Genomic DNA, 23,566 nt, shown 5'->3' with positions numbered 1-23,566 from the left:
CCGGCTCGCCTTCAGGCCGGCGAGCGGCCACACACGCCTTCACGACGTGCTGCAACCCGGTGCCTGGGCGCCCCGCTCCCTCAGCGCTCCTCCGCTTCCCGCCCCCCATGGCCGGCCCCGGCCCGGAACGTCGCTCACCGCCCGTGTTTCCGCGGCGCGGCCTTTCGCAGCAGCACCGGCACCGGAAGGGCGCAGCAGCCGCAGCCGTCCGGGCGCAGAGGGAGTTCTGTGGGGAGTGGGCAGTTGTGTCCGCAGGGGCCGTGGGCTGAGGCCCCGAGCTGAGCCGCCGCCATGGGGAAGCGGCAGCACCAGAAGGATAAGATGTGAGTGGGGATGGCCCGGCAGGGCGGGGGGAAGTCTCGGGGCCTCCGGCGTGGTGCGGGTGTCCGTGACTGACCGCGCTGTCTCTCGGCAGGTACATCACGTGCGCGGAGTACACGCAGTTCTACGGGGGCAAGAAAGCAGGTAAAGGCGCCCTCCGAACGTGGAGGTGTGGGGGGCTGAGGTGACTTCCTCGGGCAGAGCACAGCCTCCTGGGGTACGGCCTTCGCGCCGCCGGGAACCTGAATTTGTGGTGATCGTCAGCGTGAAAACCGGCAGAAATTCGTGTTAACACACGAATGAGCTGTCCCGGCCTTCATCGAGTTCTGTGCCCGCTGGCAGAGCAGAGCGTGAGTGTTAAACGCAAGCTGGGTGCCGCCAGTCTGACAGAGCTCTGTTTTGATGTGTTTCTATTTGTGTAACTTTACTTGAGGAGGGTCCTTGCGCTCTGCAGTAGAAATCCGGTTTTTGTTACAGTTTTGTAAGGTTTATAGAATCATAGAATGGTTTGGGTTGGAAGGGGCCTTAAAGCTCACCGAGTTTCACCCCCCTTCCACAGGCAGGGACACCTTCCACTAGACCATGTTGCTCAAAGCTCTGTCCAAGTGTTATTAATAATGTAAATTTAGTGTATCTACCCTTGTCATCAGCGAATTGCTACCATGCATGTAGCAAAATGTAAATTTCAAGTGTTTATTTTTTACTTCAGAATCATAGGATCAGAGGATGGTTTGGGTTGGAAAGGACCTTAAGATCATCTAGTTCCAGCCCCCTGCCATGGGCAGGGACACGTGACACTAGACCATGTTGCTCAAGGCTCTGTCCAGCCTGGCCTTGAACACTGCCAGGGATGGAGTATTTACTATATATTCATTACAATTCTGTTGTGTTGTTTTGTTGTTGTTTTTTTTTCTCATCAACAGACCTTCCACGAACTAATTTCAGACGTTTGTCATTTGATCACTGCAGGTAAGACAACAGATATACATTATCATTATTAAATGACGCATGTATTTATCAGGCTGGTGACACTGAACTATAACTGAAGACACGTTCTTCTGAGGTAGTTACTTTCATTGGCTTGTGCCTCCTATGATAGTAATACAGCAAGAAAAAAAATTGGTAAGAGCTAAACCAGTGTCTATACTTTCCATGATTAGTGTCTGCAAAGATTGGAGCTGATGGCTAAAGAATACACAAGTGATGAAATAATTCAGAACAATTATTATATACGTTTCAGTCTTTCAAATTTGTGTAACTGGAGCTTGAGTCTCCCTTTCATTGCTCAGACTATGCTTTGTCAGTCACTCGTCTTTCTGAAGCAGTGATTAGGTATATTGAAGCAATATTTATGTTCATTTTTTTGTGTTCAGAGTTTACTGCTTGAGGTGCTGGAGTGAAAGAGGGAAGTTAGTAGAGATGGGTTGGAAATCCTCTTGTAAATTGAATAGTTCATATGCAAACTACTGCTGCTTGGCTAGAAGCTGGCTGCTTTATGGAAGCATCCTTAACAGAGAGCGCTGAATATGAATGCCAGTTACTCCCAGGTCCTTTTCAGTGCAAAGACAGTGAGTGTTTCTGCTTGAACCATCTTTTTGTTGCTGGTGGGGCACAACATGTCAGTTAGGGAGTATTGCAGCATCCCATGGTTCTATGGCTGTGAGTGCTGGCTGCTCCACATTACTAAACTGCACCAGTTCTCTTCATGGGTTTGTTGTTAACATGATTTTTGTAGAATCAGGTAGTGGGTATTGGCTGTCACTCAGTATTTTTATTAGGGTAGGCCTTACTTTAATGTGCAAGTGAATCATCAAAATGTAGTTTGCTTTTGTCATGATTTCCAACTGATTTTGCTAAAAAGAATGTGTACTTTTTTTTCCTAGTTTGTCTCTACAGCCATTTGAATACCCAGTTTGCACACCAGATGGGACAGTCTTTGACATACTGTAAGTTACTGTCTGTACTTAGCTTTATTTTTGTGTTGCTGAACTGGTTACAGCTGTGTGGTTGTCATTTGGTCGTAGCAAGTTGGCAAAATAATCATGCCTATCAACAGAGTTTTCTGATTGTGCTTGTCACTTATTATTTTATCCCTTCTCTTTTCAGGAGCATTGTTCCTTGGATAAAGAAATATGGAACTAATCCAATCACAGGAGAAGTAAGTAACAATGGGTGTATTCACATGATGTCTTTGCTTTCCTTGTGCTCTGTTTCCTAATTAACATGTCCCTTATGCTCTTGTTTCCTATTTAACATGTCCCTTATGCTCTGTTTCCTATTTAACATGTGAAAGAAACAAAATGCCTTAATGAAAGCAAAAGAAGTTGAACAGGAGTGCTGTTTTGAATTATGGTATCTGTGAGATTGACTTTGCAGAAATTAATGTAGAGATTTACTAGGGATCTCTTTTTAGCTGGGGAAAAAAAGGGCTTCTGGATTTGCGACCTGATAGCCTCTCCCTGTCATCCTGCTAATGATCTTTGTAGGAGAAAATAATCAGTCTCAGATCATGTGTGTGGAAGAAGGAGGGTTGTAAATAGTATACTATGTGCACTTTGTTTATATAAATTCCCAGGGTATCTTGCCTTTCTTACGGGTGTGGCATAGGTATAATCTGTAGAGATGGAAATAGGAGCTTTCATATTACTACTAGTGATGCCCAGTCAGCCCAGCTGGTCACTGATGGAAAAGACTTTGTCCTGCTGCCTCATACAAGCACTGTTCTAGTTTGTACAGGGCAAGGGGCTGGCAAGCTCACTCCTCCATCTGGGACTAAACTTGCAGTGATGTTTTCTAAACGGAAGGATGTTTGTCTTCATGCAGATTAAGGAGATAAATAGATGATATTATGAATGGTCAGATTAAGCTACAAAATCTTTTGAATTATGTTGACAGTATGTTTCAGAAAGCCTCTGACCTGCCTCTGTTGTGATAGTTCACTATGAGACTGGGATTTCAGGACCCTAGTGGTTTTTCTCCCTTCTTTTTCTGCATAAATGGTAGTTTTGAAGGGGTCATTTTCTGTAGTAGTGTGACACTATAAAGCACCAGATAAATATGAAGTATTGGAAATATTTCCGTGTTGGAATTAATTTTTTTCTACTGTGTTAAAAGATTGAGTGCATTGTTTGTGAGGGCAGAGAGGGAAATTTTAAACAGAAATTGTTGCTTGAGCTACTGAAACTTGCCTTTTCCTTTAGTAGGTGCAGTTACTTTCCCGAGCAGTAGGTGGCAGGCATTGCACAGGGTTGTTGGTTTGTTTGCAGACAGCTTTGTGGAATGAGATTACCTCTGAAACATCTTGTGTTTGATTAAAGATTTTCCCAGCAGACAGATTCGAGGAGAAGCTAAATACAGATGCAGCATTCCAAACTCTAAACGTGAACAGGCTGTCTGAGACTCAATCTCTTCAGTTATAGCAAACTGCAGGTGTGTTTGTGTGATAGAGAGATGATTGAAGGTCTTTCTTCACACATGAAGAGGCCAGTGTTGTTGAGAAGGAATAGAATTACAGCTGTTTATTTGTTTTCACCAGCTTCTAACCATCTTTCTGCCTCGTGCATTGGTTGGGAGTTTTAGGGTTTTGCCAGATCAGTTTTTTTCACTCAGAGCAGCTCCATGACACCTGTTCTCATTTCAGAATGTGAACCGTGATGTGGTTTAAAATTACTTCGTGTAAATGCTAGGCAAGTGTAACGTGCCTAGTGGTTTTGTGTAATTAGAGAAAGGAGGTTGTGCATAATGTAGTTGGTGAGCCAAAAGTGCTCAAATGAAGTTGGACTTTGGAATGTTAGTTTACCCAGACTTGTGCTTCTGTAGCTGATTTGCAGTGCATCTCCAGCTCACCTCAACATGAGCTCCCTTTCCTCTGTATTGCTCTGTTTGGGGAGCCCTTTCTTCTCTTTTGTTCAGTGGTGGACTTGTACACTACAGTTCTCTCCTCCACAGGACAAAGGTGTTCCAGACCACTTGGAAGAAAAACTATATTCTTGCTATCCAGAGCCCTACTGAATCCATCCCTGTGGAGTTATAAGTTGAAGAGTGGGGTTGAATAAAGTATTGTAATTTAGCCTTTTATTTCCCAGAGGCCTAGCTCTGGTTTTTGGAAGGGGAGGATGGTGTTAGGCAAGAAGGGGATGAAGGTGCTGGGATGAGGGAGGGTAGGTCGCAGAGGAAGTTGGAGAGGAGCCTGTGCATCTCTAGGCTGTACAGCCCTCTATTTCATGTGTCATTGTGTGTGTACCTTCTGTTACTTGTATAGCTTGTTCATTTTGGAAACCAGGAAATATTTTCTGTAATGAATTGGTGACTTGCAGAAACTCAGGATTCTGGGTTTGAGCCGGATTAGTTGCAGTGCCATGTTTTGTATGGCGATTTATGAAGTTACTTTGCACAGATTGATCATTTGTCATTGGTGATGAGAGTTTGCAGAATTTCTTCCAAATTTTTGCTCTGAAGTTAAAAATGAAATCCTTTGTGGCTTGTGCTTCTATTGCTACAGTTTGCTACAGGCCAAATGTTTCTGAGAAGTCAATAGGCTGTTTGAAAAGTGTCAATGGTGCACTCTTGGTACTCACTAATCCTGCCTAGCTGTCTTATTTCTGAAGTGGATCCCTTAGTGGAGAGTTGGAGAGCCTTGCAATCATAAATGTATTTACCTTCACAGTGCCCCCAGGGGGTAGGATTGTGCTTAAGCTTTTATTAATTGGATGTTTGGTGAACTGATCTACATGTGACTTCTCTGATTCTTCTGAATCCTAAGCTATTGGACCGGTCTTCCTTTTTAAAGACATTTAGCAATGCCAAGATTAGTTATTCTTTGATATGTTTAAATATTTTTTTTTCCTTTGCTTTCCTTCCCTATACTTCCTCATGGTTCATGGTTTATTTTTTCTTGCTTTTCTGAACATTCTCCTGAGGTGCAGTATGGACACCAGTATCCATATCCATTTAGAAGAAACAAATCACCATTGACCTTTGTCTAGAGTTTTCCATGAGCTATTCCAGAAAACAACTTTAAATTAATTACCTTCCCCTCCCCATCCTTTTTAAGAATGCTTTGGGGTGAAAAATACTTCTGTTACTAGGCCAGTAATTTTGGAAGAAACACGCATTTCTCACAGCTGAACTACAGCCTGTCAGGTGGCATTGGCTCACTTTTATTCTCAGCTTTGTCAGGACACTGCTCTAGCTTATGTTTATGCTAAAATTGCATAAAATAAAGAAGAAAGTCATAGTTAGCTCATTCCTTTTTACTAAGAACAGCACTTTGGCTTCTTGGGCTTGCAAATAATTGTAAGCTTGCCAGAATGTTTCATGTAGCAGTGATATGACAGCCCTGACCAGCATGCCCACACAAGTCAGCCAGCTGGGCTCTGAAGTACCTGTTTCCAAGAAGTGAGATTGGTCAGAGTGTGTCTGGTTTGTTGAAATCTGAAATCTGAACAGATGATAGATCAGCATGCCTTTTGACAGGAATTTCAAGGAAATTGTTCTTTGTTGCATGGATATGTTGTATGTGGGCTGAGCTATTTTTGCATTGTAATCTGTCTGATGTAAATACCTATTTTTCCACTCTGGTTCAGTGACATTCTACTGCATGTGGGCAGGCCAGATTATTGTGGTTGTACTTCAGCTCCATTCAAGGCTCTTGGCCAAATATCTCTCTTCCCCTCTCAGAAGTAGCTATGGTCTTTGTCCCCAGTTCCCCCTTTTCTGTGGGAATTTAATTCTTTCAGATAGTTGAAACTTAGTTCATCTCTGGTGTTTGCTTTTAAGGCTTTGGTCCAAAGTCTATTTAGTGACTGTTTCAAGTGCATCTACTTTTAAATTCTCATAGCAGGGTCACCTATGTGAATTCTTTCTGCACTGCTGACAGCAAACTAAAATCCATGTGTCTGCTGATCCTGCATAACCCAGAGAGGCAATCCCCCTGGTAAGGGCCACGTGCAGCTGAGCAGTAGTTGCGTATGTATAGCTTGAAGGGCAAACAGGATTCAGTTGAGTTAATTTAGCTTGGGCTTAATGTATGCCCAAGAGTCAGGTTAGAAGACCTGAACATGCTGTGTGGTGGATGTATGAGACTAGGAGTCACGTTTCTGGACTGAAGGAGGCAGAGCACAATTTGTGTCATGCCCTATCTCATGCAAGGTTAAGATCCAGAACTACAGGCCAGAGAGAGTTTCTTCTTAAGTGTCATAAGGCACTGACATGGAAAATGAGGACTGACTTTGGAGTGAGAAAGCTGAAAATTTCTAACTTTTCCCAGCAGAACATCTGCCTTCGTAGAAGAGACAGCTGTAGCCGAAGTCTTGCTCTGTAGCAAGATAAACATTTGCTATTGTTCTCCCACACTCTTAATCCTGTGTTTACCAAATAAAAATGATTTGGGGTGAGATTATGACTAATATTATCAACTAATTGTGGTAGTACAGGTGCCTCATGCAGTAAGCCTGTCTGATCCACTCTTTGGAAGCACCCAGAGATGCACATCTTGTACCTGCAATGCCCGGCAGCAGTGACAGAGCCTTAGTGGACACCTCCTCCCTCCAGCATTGCTCACATAGCAATGTGAGCAGTGCTCTTTTATTTTAATCATTTGTTTGAAATAAGATTGGTAGGGTGATTCCTGCCTGAATAATTACAGGCACTTTTAGAACCAATAATTTCTTACCCTCAAAAGAAAAAATCTGAAACCAAGTCTTGTTTTTTCAAAACTTTGTAAAGTAATTCTCAAACACATTCCTTAAATATATTTATTAGCTAATTCCTCTTCCAGATGCTGGTGGCTGTTATTCCTTAATTTTATTGTGAAATCATGGTTTCTTTTCAGTTTGATTAACGTATTTTTCAGCCAGTCTCATAGAAAACAGTTGCTGGTCTTGTGAGAGAACCTTGCTGGCCAGGTTAATGGAGAGGATATGGAGACGGTTACTGGATTTATTAATCCCACTTTAAAAATGAGCAAACAACCTTACAGCAGTTATGTTTACATGCACTAAAAAAGCCTTTGGCTGTCTAAATAAGGGAAATCCTGCCTGAAAAGGATGCAGAAATTGGAGCAAAGGTGAAACTTCCTTAAACATAAAAGTGTTTTTACTGTGTATATATTTTGAAAGCACAGATACAGAAACAGAAAGCACTGATAAATGGTTCTTCACTCAAAAAGTGAACATAATGGGAAAGAGGGCTTAGGTATATTTTTTCTTCTTTTGCAGTATTTTGAATAAAGAAACTGCAGCATGTCAGAAGTATGGAAAATACTCATTACTGTAGGAACAGGTGTTAAAGTACAGGTTGGGTTCCAGCCAAGGGTTTATAGCTCACTACAAATTGCTCTCCACCTCTGTCAAATAATTGTTGTAAGGCCCATGAGTTTCACGAATAGATTCCTGTAAGTGGGTTGCATGAGCTTCACACGCTGCTGAGTCAGAGGTGCCGAGATGAAAATCAAACAAAACTCATCCAGTGCTGACTTGAGTGGAACAGGTCTCTGGGCTGAACAGGGGAGAGGACAGGTTCAAGTTTCATGTGGCCAGTATTAGCTAAATCAGAAGTAACTATGGGTTTTAACTCAGTTCATATGGTCTGTGAGATAATTTACTGCAGATTGCTCCTTTAATTGCGTTATTCCAGGTGTGTTTCTAGATAATGAGCAACAAATAATGGATATCATCAGACAAGGATCTGTGGTTTGAAGGTGACTTCTTTCATGCCAGCGTAGCAGTAGCTGCTGTTGGAATACATCGTCAGGAAAATGTAATAGCTGTAGATAATGTTCAGTGTGAAGCATTTTCAGAGTGCTTGTCTGGACCTTTCTGTAACATGATGGTAATGTTACCTTAGGATTTTGATGGTCTTCTAAAGATGGCACGCTGAGGCAGGAGTCAAGTTTTCCTTGTAACTTGAGTTTTCTTCACTCTTACTATTTCCAAAGAGATTGTTCTGACTCTGAGCATTTTCATTCATTGTCTAGGTACACAATACCTTATGTTATGTACGTTGAGAGGAAAATGCTGTGCTTCTCTCTATAGGTAGGCTATCTCCACATCAGTTTTCCACACCTAGATTGATGGGATTATCTAATCAAGAGCAAAATAGTTTGACCAACTGAGGTATGTAGGAAAATTCAGGAGTGAGGCATATCCCTCTTTCATTGCTTTTTTTTTTTCACCTCAGCATCAGAATACAGCTCCTGAAATCCAGGCTGTGTGCTGCATTGTCGACTGGAGAAATGGGTGATCATTCAGATAGATCTGTAACTTCAGGTCTCATTTGGTTGTAGCATAACTGATGTATAAATGAGAATTTTAATTCTTCTCTAGAGAAGGCTTTTCACAAATGTGTCAGAGGTTGGCACATCTTCAGCTTTGAAATTCGAAGTATATTTCCTAATTTGTCTGATGCAACTCAAGTCAACCCTTCGGATATTGCATAGTTTTAAATGTCAATTGCTCCCCTTTTTTCGCTTTTGTTAAACTTACCATATTTTTTCTTGTGCATTTGAAGTGAAGGGAGATTATTTCTTGTTTATTTGTAAGAGAAGTTTAAGTGGGGGGTGGAAATACAGTTTTGTTCTGGGTGAGTAATGGCTTATTACAGAGCAGAGAACAAAGCTTGCAGAAATCAAACCAAGGGAAGCTTTGTTGTTGAAAAATGATTCAGACAAATCCAGCTTAGTTGGTTTTCGTGTGTTGCAAAAAGCAGGGTGCAATGATCAGGAACAGAAAACTGAAAGGCTCACTGAGGTGTTCAGCTGTCTCGCAGTCTGCTTTGCACACTGCATGCTCTGTCTTGAGCCAGTGTTTGCTTCCTTCCTGCTATGACTGCCGAGAGGTTCTTCTGATGGTTTTCATCTGATAGATATCTTCTGTAAATTTTGGGTTTGACCAGCTTAGTCTCGTTTGTGTTTGTGCCAGAATTGTGCGTATATCTGCTAGTGTTTACAGCTGTGTGTTTGGTACAGAGGAATGTAATGCTTTCTTGACGTTTTCTTGCTGAGACTTGTATTTTCCTGTCAGATGTTCTTCTTGCCTTTAAGTTCTCTATACCCTAAATGGTCACAGTTGTTCTTCTCCACATCTGTTTAATTTTAACTTGTCTTCTTTGAACAGAGTCAATCATACGTAGTAAATGCTGGTTGAGTTCCTGGTACAGTGATGGGAGTATTTTCTAATCTCTTCCTGAAATACTTTGATATTACTTTAATATACTGCATATGATAATGTGAGACAGAAAACAGTTTCAGTGTCTGTGTTGAGACATGAAGGCTGCTTTCAGAATATAGTAATTTGTTGCATTTTCTCTTGATAGCTTGGGTCTTTTCAGAAGTAGGTACTTACAAAGAAGAATTAGCCAGGATGAACGCTGGTTCTTCCTTTTCTCTTTTTCTTTGTTTCCAGTTGAAGGTTGCTACCTGTGTTCCTGTGGCCTGTAGCGGTCTTTCAGGCACGGGTGGTTACAGCCATCATTATTAAGCATCTCTCTCCAGGTGCATTTTTGTCTGGGGCAGCTGCTGAAATGTCTAGAATCCACTTTGAACGAGATGAACTTTTCAATATGCAGCAACTGAACCATGTTGTCTTACCTCATTTGCCTCAGAAATTACTAGACATTTAGTCAACAGTCTAAATGAGTTAATATTTGACTAGTGACCATAAATTTTCAAGGCCCCTGGATAGAAACATGTGAGGACATGATTCATGCCCAAAGGAATGACCAGAAAGTTGTGTGTCATAACTGGAAAGGGTCATAAAACAGAAGGGGTCATGGGGATGGAGGTCCTGGTGAGGTTGAGGGCTTGGAAGATGACTCCTTTTTTTGTTGGGTTTTCAGAAACTTTCCCACTCTCCTTTGTTACTGACGAACAGATGGATAGACTCCCAAAGTTGTATCTCTATGTTTTACAGTAGTACACCCAGGGCCACTAGGAGTTAGCCTTTATCTGTGCTAAAAGGGGGATTTGTTTTTCAGTTCCCTCTGTTTTTGGGAAGCAGAGTGAAGATGAGATTTGCTTCTACTTACTGTTCAGGTGCTTTATCAAAAGGAGATGTTTAAAGCTCTCCAGTGTCATGAGTCACTGGCCAAGCTGCTGTGCCTCCTTTGCACCTTGATGACAGGGATTGCCTTGGTGATGGGCAGTGTTTTATCCAGTAAGCCAGCTCTGGATGCAAGCAAATAAATATGTCTAGCACTATTCCTAATATGCATTATTTCCCTTACAGCAAGAAAGTATTTACATCTAGGTTTTACAGACCGAGCAGATGGTAATTTTTTTTTCCTTTTCTGTGTTTTGGTGGAAGTGTGCACATTGGATGAGGTTTTGTGATTGTGACACTTAAACTAGCAGCTGTGAAACGCTCTGACCTTAAATGAGATCCAGCATGAGGTTTCCCACTGATCCTTACTTGCCTGTTTTTCACTAAAATTGGAGACCAGCTTTTTGATGCTTCTACAAAGCTTTATTTTCCATGAATAATGTTGTATTTGGCTGTGGGTCTCTGGATTGATAGACTTCTGACTGCATTAAGGCTGCAGGTTTAATCTTGCACATGAAACTACACATCTTTTTCTCATGGTAATTTCTGTTAATTTGCTCTTTTGATAGAGCAACATTATTGCTAGTATCTGTGAGCCATGTGTGTTATCAAGCATGTCTTTATGATTCTCTGGACAAGGCTTTGGTGACCATATGGTGTCAGTTTAATTAAAATTTAAATATGGAAATACAGTGGTCTGGAAGTGGGTAATGAAGGATCTTTTGTGTCCATTTCCATACCAGTTCGGTAATAGATGAAAGCTGCAGCTGAACAGCAGCTTCATCCAAGAATGTGAATTGAGGACATCATTTTAGCATTTGGTAGGCAGTTGTCCACTTGAGAAATATCTGGCATTTTTTTGCTGTTGAACTGAATGTAGAAATGATACCTTGAATCATGAGGCTGTTTTGGCCTCATGGATGCTGACCCCAAATTTTTCATCAAGTATTAAACTACGTGAAGCTGGCTTATCTTGCTAAAATCCCACTACTGTTTCTAGTCACATTCCCATTATGTGTAGGCTTGCTGAGGATTTCCAGTGCCTTTTATCATTATTAAATCCATTTACAAAATCTGGAATAAGTAACATTATACATGGAGTTATTCTAATACCGTTCATTCAGCTCTTATCCCCGTATTTCTTGAAGGTTTTATAGCAGAGAAAATTGTCAGAGGGCTTCTTAATATGTTAAGTTGTGCAAGGAGTAACAGTTTTCACTTTTAAAGGAGCCAAAGAATTTAACACAAAATTAGTTTGCTGCTCTTAAGTTAAATTTAGTACTTGGTAAGCAACATTGTGTTTTAATATTAATATTTGGTTTGGATTTCTCTTCTATTTGAGGTAACTCTGTGTTGCTTGTTCTGGTGAGTGAGAACATACCAAGTGGCCAAGCCAGCACTGGATGATTTGGTTCTCGTGTTGTCAGCCAGTTCAGAGATGACATGTTCTTTTTCCCTCATGACGGCTTTGCTGGGTTATTGTGTGTTTTTGCCAGAGGCCATTCAGGAGGGTGTCTGATCCCCAAGTGTTGAACATGTTAACACTGACTCAATTACAGTTGATAGAGTGGGAAAGTCTGCATTTACTAAATACAAGTCTTGCCACACGTTACCAGCTCTACCCATGTGCGGACAGAGAATCAAATGAGCCCTTTTTGATTGCTTTTCAGGCTGCTGCATATCCAACAGGGTCAGAGCTTCATTAACAAGAAGAACGTTCAGCCACAGACCAAAGAGATTCAAAGAGTGTAACTAATTGATGCGTGGGGATTGTAGGTCATATCTTCATGAGGCACACAGTGATGATGCGGAATGATTTAATTCAGAACAATCGGCATGCTTCACCCACGAGCTGCCACAGTGCCCCACTAACCTACACGCTGCAGTAACCTCTACTTTGGGTATCAATACAGGACGCTGCCCTTTGGGATCCCGCAGGAGCGAGTGCTGTCAGCTGACAGATGAGAGCACAAGGCTGTGGGGCTTCGTGCTGCTGCGAGAAAGTAGGTCATGGCCAAAAGTAGCCTTGGCTGCCTTTGTGGAAGTGTGCCTGTGAGAAAGGAGTCAGTTGAGAAAAGAGCTTGCATGGGTTTTGCGTTTGTTTTTTTAGCCCTTCCTTGCTGTGGAGCAGCTGGCACTACGTGCTGTGAAATGCGTCTGCTTTCCAGTATTCTTGCATAAAATATTTTTAGAAGTGAATATGCAGCTCTTATTTCTGCTTAAGGGAAGTGGCAGATGCTTGTGGCCTTTCGATTTCGTTAAGAATTTAGAATTTTAATTAGATCAAGTGTTTTTAATAAACATCTTTTTTGCCCTTGCTTTCTTCACGGGAGATTGCCTTGAACTGGATGGTAGGTGTGTGTTGGGGAAACACAGGTTGGAAATGATTTTTGAACTTCAGCTGGGTATGCAGTATTTGAGCTCTCATGCTTTATTAATAATAGGACAGACATGAAAACAACTACTTTAACTCATCTTAGGACTCATTTGCTCCTGCTGTCTCCTCCTGTGAAGACCAGTGCCTGTTTGTGGCATAATGGTCATTTCCATGGCAACAAACTGTGTGATGGTGCTGGAAAGCTTGACTTTTAACGGAGAATAAATAAAAGCAGATTCACCCCCACACAAAATAACCTTATTTTCATGTGAAATTAATAACTTGAGAGGAAAAAAAAAGATAGAGGTTTTCTATATCATATTCTTTCATAGTTTCCTGTGTAATCTGTATGTCTTTTAAAACTGGACCTATTGGAAGTCACAGCATGCAGATTGGACTTCCTCCTTTGTCACTGCATCCTGGTCTCGGGCACAGGTGCCTTTGTAGACCATAGCAGTCCTCTGTAGCAGATCATCACCTGGTTTTGCTGTTCTGGTTCTCCAAAGATTTCATTTGACAAAACACTAAGTCCCCCTTTTGTCTTGTCATGCATCAAGACTTGTCAATCAATTTCTCAAAATATTCTTGAGGTGTTGCCCTAATTATGTTTTCCCAATATTTTCTTATATACAGTTTGCTCTGTTTCCATCTCTTTTCATAAATACATTGCACAAGCAACTTCCTTTATCAGTAGTTGGAAATTCCATCATGATTTGGTATGGGAGTGCTTGGGCACGAAGCTGTTGCCAGCTGAGCCAAAATGCAGAGCTGCTCCAAAGGGCATGCACTGACACACCAAAGTCACTTCTTGTATACAAACTTGATAGGAGGCCAGTCTGCGGCAATAAAAGGTTATAATGCTCATATACAGCACTCCTTTAAGGATGAAAACTCTACTGAAGTCTCCAAGCTTTTTGTGTGTTTCAACTCCTATATGAAAATCACTATTTCTTTATTTACTATTGATACATAAGACTGTATAAATGCTGGTCTCATTTTGGAGCAGTTGCCAGCACAAGCAGATGATGCACCATGAGTAACTGATGCTGAAAACTAACCTTTTTCCATATTATGGAAAGATGTGACCTGAAATACCATACTATTTCCCTGGGTACAGAGTGCGAGTCTGAGGACTTGGCAGCAGTTCTAACAGTACATCTCATGTTGACAGATGAAAGAATGTACTACAGCTTTTGCTGCCTTTAAAGTCTGTACAGCAGTTTAGTCTGTCTTTTCCACTAAATTTCTGTCAAGGTATAAATCTGAATCTTCGATCGTGCTAAACTGTTTCTTAGGGAACTGTTTCCATTTTTGTTTAAAGATGATTGCTTACATGTTTTGGGGATAAGTCACGTCTGCCAGGAAGATAATTTAAAGGCCTTCCTTCAAATTATCAATGTTGCCAGTGGTTTTATTTCTAAAGAAGCTTTTTCTGGAACAGAATTTTTGGGCTGTTGCACAACATGTGCACAGATGGATGCTGCTTTGTGTTAATAGTTGTTTAGGTTGAATAGATCTGTCCAGAATCATATGTTCATTTTGGCAACTCTGCTGTTTCTCTACTACTACTATGACAATTTTGTTCCTTTAGGAAGATAAATAAATGAATAAAGCTCTGCATTCACGTAAGTCATTGCAGAAGCTGCTGTTGCATTTGCTGTCTTTGTGCCCCAGCAGTGTGCAGATGTTGGGGTTTATGGATTGTTATTTGAAAATCCACTTAAGGCAAAACAGCAGCCCTGATCTTCCATCGCCTAATTAAATATAACCTAAACTGGCCTTTTTTTTTTCCCTTCCCATCTTATTCCTATTAGCCCTCATTGCTGCTCTTGCTAATAAATTAGAGAGATGGTTACCTTTGTGGCCATGAATGAGCCTGCCAGATGGCTGAAAACAGTTTGAGAACTGTCTTCTTATAAATGACTGTGTCCAGCTGTCATAACCTGTACTCTCTGATCCAAGAATATGAATTTTGATTAGGCAGAAAGAGCCCACTGACTTAGTTTCACATGATTTTGTTATCACTTTTTGTCATAATGATGGAACTGGCAGTGTCGGCACCGTGGCTGCCACATCACCACTCGTAGCTGTTTATAAAGAGCTGTCTGGGTTATAAAAACCTCCCTGATCTGTTCAGGTGAATGTTTTGAGATGAGAACCAGTTGTTTCTTTTCAAAGGCCTGTGCTGTGTGTGTTTTTAACAATCAATTTGGCAGTGAAACTGTCGCTGACAGCTGATACAATCAGAGCATTTGTTGGGGTTTCTTTATATACCTGAGATCCTGACTCAGCCTTGCAGCTTTCTGGGCTGGATTTTGTCTCTGGGTGCCCCAGTCAAGTGCTACCTGACCATCCTGGTGGGCTGTGCTGGTGGGGTGACCCCAGACATGGTGCACCCTGTCATGCCAGTGATGTGCCAAAATCCCACACTCACCCTATGAAAGGATTGGCATACGTGGGCTTCCCTGTCATGTTACTGAAGGCTCACCATTGGTTTGGGTGTGCTTGCAGCTTTAATGTCTTGGCTGTGGGGAGGGAACAGCTTGATGATCCAAAAGTGTCTGCCAGCCTGATAACTCTTCCCTCCCTGTGTCAGCTCTTCCAGAGAGAGGGCACCAGGAAGATGCCATAGACATTCTGATGAAGCCTGAGAGGGCAGGAGCTAGCTTAGTTTGCAGCATTCTCTCTGGAGTTGGAGAATGTTACCCCAACTTCAGCTGCCGTCTCAGTTCCCTCTTCTGTGAAATGGCTACCTGGGGATTAAGTGGTCAAAGACCCTTCCTGAGACTCACTTCATGACCCCAAGCACCTTTCCAGAGAATTTGTGCCTCCATTTCTTTTCATTATTGCTATTTATTCCATGGGCTCTGCTACACTTTTACAGAAGTAAAGGAAAAATTACAGTCATTTCAGAAAAGATAGTGAGATTGATTACCAAAATGGTTTGCTGGTTTTATGACTTTTATCAGAGGTCCCTTCTGAATTGTCGCTTCTCAGCAGCAGCAGTGATCTTTCCCTGTTAGCTTTTCATGTGAACTCTCAGTTTGTGCTAAGACAGCTGTGTGAGATCTTGAGCTGGTTCACTCTGTTAGCACTGTACTGTGTCAAACTGCAACGCTGTAAGTAAACGTATCCCAGCTCTCAGGCTCGGTCAGCCTTGTTTTTGTGGGGCTGCCTGTGCCTTAAACTCCCAGGGTTCTGATGCTTCAGACAACTTGCAATATCTTATTAATAAATTATGTATCATTAAAATCCTAACATTGATGTTACAGTTTCCTTTTATTTCCATGGCTAGATTTGGTTGTGATTAATTTTTTTAATGCTGCCTTTTTTTTGTTTCTTTGTTTTCTTTTTAGAAACTAGATGCCAAATCACTGATAAAGCTGAATTTTGCTAAAAACAGTGAAGGTACGTGCAGTCATTTTCTGTGGGTTTTCTTTTTATTTGCTTGTTTGTTTTTCTCTTCTTAATGAGCACTTCAGTAAATCCTGGACTGTCTTCCTCATGGTAAAGTTACCTATTTGTGTTCTCTGTCAAGTTGTAATTTGTTGGTTTTTTTTTAGTAAAATGGCTGTTTCTTGTGAGTGACATATTTACCTTGGAAGCTCCATTTCTGTTTTTCCTTACATTGAGGAGCTGTAAAGTGTTCAGCATTTTCACTTTACTGTAGCAGTTACTGCAGTAAAGTACTGTTCACTTTAAGGAAAAGTTTCAGAAAAGTCCAAATTTCTATAATATGTTATCATTTTTCTTCTACCTTACCTATGGCAGTATTTGCTGTTCACTTGCTTTTGAGCAACTTTATGCTTATAAAAAGAATTAGACTTAAATGAACACGTGGGATTTTATGAATTGTAGCACAAAAGACAGCAACCTCGAGTTTTATTTCTGCATGGTTAAAGATACAGAATCTGCCATCTGAGAGAGGATGCTAGGAATAAAAAAGAGTGGAGGTGAGTTAACCTTTTACAAGGCAGATAATGATTTCTTTGAAAAAAGAGTTGCAATGTCTTGGTGAGCATAAAATTCTGGAGTGTCTGTCTCATTATCTTACCAAAGGACTACAAGGTCTTTTCTCTAGCTGATGGTTTTCTTCTGTGCATTCCATCTGTCTCAAGAGAAGGGTGTTAACAATTTTTTGATAGTCACTGTGGCCAAAAGTCTTTGAAAGATACTGTGCTTTCCTTAAAGAAGTCCGGTTCCTATGGAGTGGAATGATTCCAGCCACACAGTTTCAGGAGCTTTTTCCTTAAAATGATTCATGCTGTGTCATTAATTGATCACGGGAAGATGCAACAAAACAGGAAGAGTAAAATGTTGTATTTCAGTCCATTGTTAATTTTTCTTTAAATCTTAACATGCAGAATGGTTGATACGTATGTTAGGATAGTCTCTGCTCACACCTGTATGATAAAAAAGGTCTTCAGATATTGCAGTTTCTTCCATTTAATGAGCCCCTCCTTAGCTGAGCATCTTCTGTCCAGAACAAGTGTGTGCCTTCAGCAGCTCTACTTTTGCTAGAACTGAAAGCATGGTGATTTGCTCTCTTTCATGCACCTGGGGTGAGGCTTTGCATTTTAGCAGCGTGTTTCTGTATCCACCAGTTGGGCCATACCCCAGTGCCACTTCCATAAATCTCTTCCTTAACTTCCTCTTGAATTTCAGTCCCTTGTGTCAATGGTTTTCCTTCAGCTCTGATGACATTAACAGAAACAGTCTTCACCTTTTACTTGCATCCGTGTGCTGGAGGTCGGAGTGCCTCCTCTTGCTGATCAGGTAATGGTAAATACTCTGTAGGTGCTTGCCTCTCCTGTCTGCAGGTGCTCGGAGCAGCCTCTGTTCTGGTCTCCCTGCTGGTTTTGATTTTCAGATGGTAATTAAGAAAAAAAGAACCAAACAGACCCAGCATATTGCAAAAGTCTCACCCAAACCCCTGGGTCTAGGAGACTGATCAAGTATTAATAACCTTCTTCTAATTGCTTTCTGCTGAGATGATCCAGACATTTTTCTTTTTCCTCGTACATTCCCTTCCATCAGTTTGCTTGTTGTTGACATGCTTAATATTTATGCTGACCCTCCTGGGAAAATTCACAGCTTGATTAGAGCAGAAGCTGGGTTCCTTATTGAATAACGTGTTCAGATTTAATGGCATTCTGCTTGCAACATTTGAATACAAAATACTCTCCTCTCCTAAAAGCACAACAGCTGCTGCGAACTTTTTTGTCAGATATAAGCTAAACTTTTATTCCTGGAAACAACGCTGAAAAGAGAGCACTGGGCACGTTACAAGATACTGGCTATCAATAGAGCTTTGATTACAACAATAACTATTATATTGCGGTAATTCATAGATATCAAGCCAGTTGGACAAAGTTCTGTGTTGGGAGAATTGAAGGCGGTAGAGTTCGAAACTGCATTTTTATTACTTGCTTTATAATTCCCTTAATGTTACTTCTTCTATTGGGCATCGAAAAATCAAAGCATGGTTAAAACACTATTGAATGTATACTGAAGTTACACTTTCTATTAAAAATGAATGTAAATACCCTTCACAGAAATAATAGAAATTGGCTATTTCAAAACAGCTGCAGGGACTTCATGTAAAATTTAGACTTCTTTCCCCTCCTTCAGGTAAATATCACTGTCCAGTGCTGTTTACTGTATTCACCAATAACTCTCATATTGTGGCCATCAAGACAACTGGAAATGTGTTTGCCTACGAGGTAGGTTCTCTGTTGCATTTCATTATTAACATTTTAGACTTGATGCATTTCATTCAAGATTACAAAACGCTCTAAAAAGATGGGTAAGTTTCAGCCTTGTTTTACAGCTAGGGAGGTGAAAGTACAAGGTGAACTGACTTCACAAATTGTTGTCCAGCTTTTGCCTTCAATATATGAAGAAGCCTACAGTATGATTTAAAAGACATTTTTAAATCCTTTTCCTAAGTTAATCTGCATGCATGGAATTCTTAGACCAAAAGGAGTAGCTTTTATACCCTCCTCAGTTGAATTAATAGGCAAATTTTCTGCTGTCTTCTTTCTGACACAGTGTCATCACCAAAACAAATTGCCTCATTTCTGTCCATATCAATGAATAAAAAGTAGTATTTTAACTGGTGCTGGGGAAAGTGCAGAGAGAATGCCTTAATGGACACTTTAACTGCATTTTTATTTGTGTTTTGTGAACACTTATGCAAACCCAGGTAGAATTCTAGTTATGACTTGTTTGCATAAGCCTTACTGTAAAAGCAAGATTTAGTCCTTTTCAGTAGCAAATAAATGCTTCAGTTAATGGATACATATCCAGTGTTGTAAGACATCTGAACACTGAAACATCTGCTTTTTGAAATCTGTTGATGAGAAATTCCAGTAGGACTTTCAGGTACTGAGAGAGGAGCAAGCTGAAACCATTGCAATCAAGGAAAATACTGGATTCATCATGGTTTTGAAAATGTGCTCTGCTTGTAGTTGAACTGTCTTTATTCCAGCTGTGAGAGCAGTCAAGATTAGGTTAAAATAGAAAGTAATTTCTGTTCCTTCTGGGAGCATGATGCTTTGATTGCTGTGGTTAAAAGGCAAAAATGAGTTTAAGAGAAGTCTTTGTTAAATGCTTGTTGATATTGTAAAATTATTGTTCAGTTTGGTACAATTTATAATACCAGGCTTCCTAAACAAGCTGTGCCAAGAGGGTCTGTTTCTCATGTAGAGTAGCATTTATCGGTTTGTTATAAGCATGGAATTAATTTATGGGCTTTTGAAGAAACTAGAAAAATATTATCACTTTTATCTGAGGAGAATAGAGGACATTTGGGTGAATAACATTCAGGCTTTTTGCAGGCAGACAGTCACAGTCATCTCACTGTATGATGTATTTGTTCATAACAACAAAGCATTTATTCCACTTGGATTGTCACTATGAAATAACATGCCTCTGCTTTGTTGAGCATCATTTAATTTTCTCAGGTGAACAGAAGCATTGCTGCAGGCTGGATGCAGCAGTAAGGGTGGACAGAGTGTGAGGGACTAATGCTGGCCTGGCACATGACGTGTCTCCCCAAGGGGGGCTGACAGAGGAGGAGATACAGAGCCCTTGTTAGAGCTGCCTGTCTTGTGCCATCTGTAAACACTTAACTCAGAAAACTGCAAGCAAGACTTCTTTTATTTTGGCAGTACTTCTGTGATGAATTTGGTTACAATGATATGCATAACTGTGGAATGTTAAAGGCTACAAAGTTCTTTTTAAAAAGAAGTAAAACCCAAAGAACAAACCATATGGAACTGTTAAGTTTTGTAGGGGTGAAAAACAAAAGCTTCTCATCTCTTAAAAACACACAGTGAAAATATTGCAGCAGCCAGTTGAAAACAAAGGGTTAAATTGTATTCTTTATTATTTTTACTTTAAGATTTTATTGGTATCACCTATTCACTTGTAATATTTATGCATTAGAATCCAATTTTTAATATCTGTGTTTTTTGCCTGGATGTTAGGCAGTTGAGCAGCTGAACATAAAACCAAAGAGCTACAAGGATCTTTTGACAGATGAGCCCTTCACTAGGCAAGACATTGTGACACTGCAGGTAAACTTTTCTCTCTGTTACATGTCTTACTCTACAGCTTTTTTGCAGGGGACGGAATGTTGCTATGTACACTGTTATGCAGTAATCTAGAATAATGGAACTGGTAAACATCATCTCTGTGTGTGACTTGGAGATGGTAGAATGGGAATAACTGTATTTTCTTTATTATTCAGGTGAGCCATGAAGATGCCATATAACTTAGAGCTTGACAAATCAGTAGAGTGACTTTTGTGTACCTTGTACATGGTGTTCAAACTGTAAATTGTAAAAACTTGTAAATTGGAGGAGAAAAAAAAACGCCCAGAAAACATCAAGGATGCCATGTAAAAATATGAATTTTGACAAACATGTTTGCAGTTGCAGTTATTTCACTGTATCCAACTGAATATAAGATCTTATGCATAATTGTAAGTTTTAGATATGAAACTACATGTAAGATCTTACATGTAAGTCTTACCTGAAAATCTGCTGTGACTCCCTGGGTTTATTGTGAGACTTAACAGAAATGCATTGCTAAAGGACTCTGTAGAGGAAAGATAAAGATATTTCCAGAATCTTCTTCAGCTTGATACAGCTGTGTCTTGTCCATGCTATCAAAACATGTTTTAGAATGTAAAGTATATAAACTTTTAGGAAGTTCACGTCATATTAGGACTGGAACTGATTGTCCATTTTACTCTTTTGAAGATGTCTGAAGGAGCCAAAGCTTCAGAATAGTTTTTTTTTTTGTAGAATGTTTTTTTAAATGTAGAGTAAAATCAGCAGCAAACCAAAGGGTTTTCTTTAAAGTGCTTGCTTAGAATGGTTTTCTTCCGAATAGACACTAATGTTGGTCTTTCAATTATTTATCAGAATTAAAATCTAAATTAAAAATGCATTGTAAATTTAAGAGTGTAAAAGATATTTATTTACAGATGAATTTTAGTACCAAAATATCAAAAACCTTTGCTTAAAAGGATGCATTTTTAAGTTTGCATGATTTAAAAATAGAGGAAAAAAGATGCAAGGATCATTATTACTGGAGTCATGAGTTAATACACATCTCATGAACAGTTCATTGCCACTAACCAAGACTAATTCAGTCTCATTTGAATAGAATAATATTTTCCATTTATGTCTAAATTTAAATAAAATGTCTCCCTCCTTCCCTACTCCCCAGTGCTAAACAGCATGTTTATAAATATTTTTCCTTTATCCCCTTGGGCTTGTGGCTGTTCAAGCTCATGCAACAAAATAAAATGTTTTTAATCCAATGGAAGCAGAAATCATCACTTTTTCAGATTGAAAGCTCCCAACAGAATGTTATTTGAATGTAACAGCATGGTTGCTGATGGATTTGGAACAGTAAAAAAAACCATGAGTGACTAAAAATGTTTCTGTGCAGCAGTATGGAAACCCAAGTTATTTTGAACAAATAATTGAAATGTGCCGTCGTTTAAAAATATTTTGGTATGTTTTGTAGGTTTGGAGATTAATGTATGTGTAAAGAGTGTGCTCCTGTTACACACCCAGCTTGCTTTTTTCATAAAAGCAAACAGATGCTATAGTCTCTTAAATCTCAGAATGCAATAGCTGGTAATTTACATGTGCCCGATCTGGATTTTTATCAATGTTTTTCATCTTCGTTCTGTTCTTGATGTGTTGGGTTTCTATCTTGCTTGGAGGAGTATGTCCATTAATGGAAATCAGTAGGTAACGATGGTTGTCCAGTTACTGGTACACTCATCCTGCCAGCTACATAGAGGTCACAGCCATATATTACCTGTACCTCTCTTACTTCCTTTTAGGATGATGTTTGTAATGTGTGAGTAGATTTGTTCTTCTTAATTAAACAGCTTATTATGGATTGGTGTTAGCTTCTGTAGTGTACAATCCTGTGGTATACTCTTCTCAAATAGGTTTAGAAATAGCAAAGATACCCCATCTTGGCATTGGCCTAGAAGAGATTTAGAACATTGGAATGCTGTTAACCAGCTAAAGTTTGACCCTTTACCCAATTAGTTTATAAATATTTCTTTCAAAGAAAGACTTTCCACAAACAGGCTAAAATGGCTTTGGGGTGTTGTTTGAGAAGTAAAAGCCATTTAATTCACTGCATAACACCAGCTGCAAACTTGCAAGTGTACTTTGATTTTCCCTATTCAAATGCTGCCCTACCCTGACTTGCTTTGTTGAGGCCAGAATGCAACCTAAAGTGGTAGGACTAGGCTGGGTATTAAAATTGCGTATGTATATGTGGTATAAGAATCTGTTGTTATTTTCTCATGCTGTTTTCTTCCTGCAAATTGTTGAAAGGCAGACCAGTGTCTCCTCTACAAGCTGTGTTGTTGACAACACTGTAGGCAGCGTGGTGGCTTTACACTGCCAAGCTCTACCACCTGTGGCTTTGTTTCTTAGCCAGAGTTCATGACTGCAATCTGTTGTGTTTCAATTTGTGGCTCTAGAGTTCTACCCTAAATCCTGCTCCTCTTAAAAACCTTTCAGTGCTGTGTTGAAGTTTATCACTTTGTTTTTTCCCATTCTCGCGTGTAAATTGAGTACTGTGGTATCTGAGAAAGCTGGAATTGATAGTGAGTTGGTGACAGTGACCCTGCTGTTTGGCAAAAAGGTAGATATAAATGAAGTTGCTGTAAAAAAACATTTTTTGCTTTGCAGATAACAGCTAAAAGGACTGTCTGTAATAGCTGTGTTTATCAATAGAAAATAGCATTTTTAGTCTGACTGTCATAGGAAGCAGATGGGCTACCTGTGTTTGGTAGTGAAATACCTGATAAATGGAAAATTTGAATAATGTATGTTTACAGATTATTTGTATCATCATTGTTTTCTTTATTGATACAGAATGGGCAGTCCCACAGCTGTTAGGGATGATCTTTTACCGGAATAGCAATTGACCTCAAACTTGACCTCTCTCTCCTAATGTATGTAATTAAAACAAACCAAAAAAATGGCTTTCCAGAAGAGAAAGAACTGCATCAAATTCTTTGTCCTGTCCTTGGTGCTAAACATCATTTAAACATAGACTGTAATCCCTCGCTGTTATCTTTCTGGTGAGCACCATCTCAGCTGGTTCCTTTGATTTGAGTGATAGTTACTGTGTCCTATTACTAATAAGATTATTTGTTAAGAAGGACAAATTATTTTGGATTTGGACCTAAAGTGAAATCACAACTTTGGTTGTTAGTAAAACTATCTTAGATCTATGATGAACTTCTCTTTGTAGAGGAATTGTGGATTCCTTTGCAAAATAC

General features: G+C 40.0%; 1 protein-coding gene across 2 annotated transcripts in view; it reads left to right on the top strand.

The window, feature by feature from the left end:
• The first annotated feature begins 144 nt into the window (after nt 1-144).
• The window catches only part of PPIL2 (peptidylprolyl isomerase like 2), a 70,053-nt gene continuing 46,631 nt past the window's right edge, over nt 145-23,566 (top strand). The window contains exons 1-8 of one of the 2 annotated variants that reach the window (XM_061370814.1): nt 145-323; nt 416-465; nt 1,245-1,290; nt 2,205-2,267; nt 2,428-2,479; nt 16,092-16,143; nt 18,367-18,458; nt 20,226-20,315. In XM_061370814.1, the coding sequence (XP_061226798.1) occupies nt 292-323; nt 416-465; nt 1,245-1,290; nt 2,205-2,267; nt 2,428-2,479; nt 16,092-16,143; nt 18,367-18,458; nt 20,226-20,315 (477 nt within the window). In that variant the 5' untranslated portion in view covers nt 145-291. Of the gene's footprint in view, nt 324-415; nt 466-1,244; nt 1,291-2,204; nt 2,268-2,427; nt 2,480-12,285; nt 12,362-16,091; nt 16,144-18,366; nt 18,459-20,225; nt 20,316-23,566 lie in introns of those variants that run through there. The other variant, XM_061370815.1, reaches the window with a different exon arrangement.

The sequence above is a fragment of the Neopsephotus bourkii genome, unplaced genomic scaffold (genome assembly GCF_033783945.1).
Source record: "Neopsephotus bourkii isolate Nb327-2 ecotype Australia unplaced genomic scaffold, CSIRO-AGI_Nbou_v1 NB_1542, whole genome shotgun sequence".
In the NCBI taxonomy this organism is placed as follows: domain Eukaryota; kingdom Metazoa; phylum Chordata; class Aves; order Psittaciformes; family Psittacidae; genus Neopsephotus; species Neopsephotus bourkii.
The sequence above is the reverse complement of the archived record's forward strand: the minus strand, read 5'-3'. Positions and strand labels throughout refer to the sequence as shown.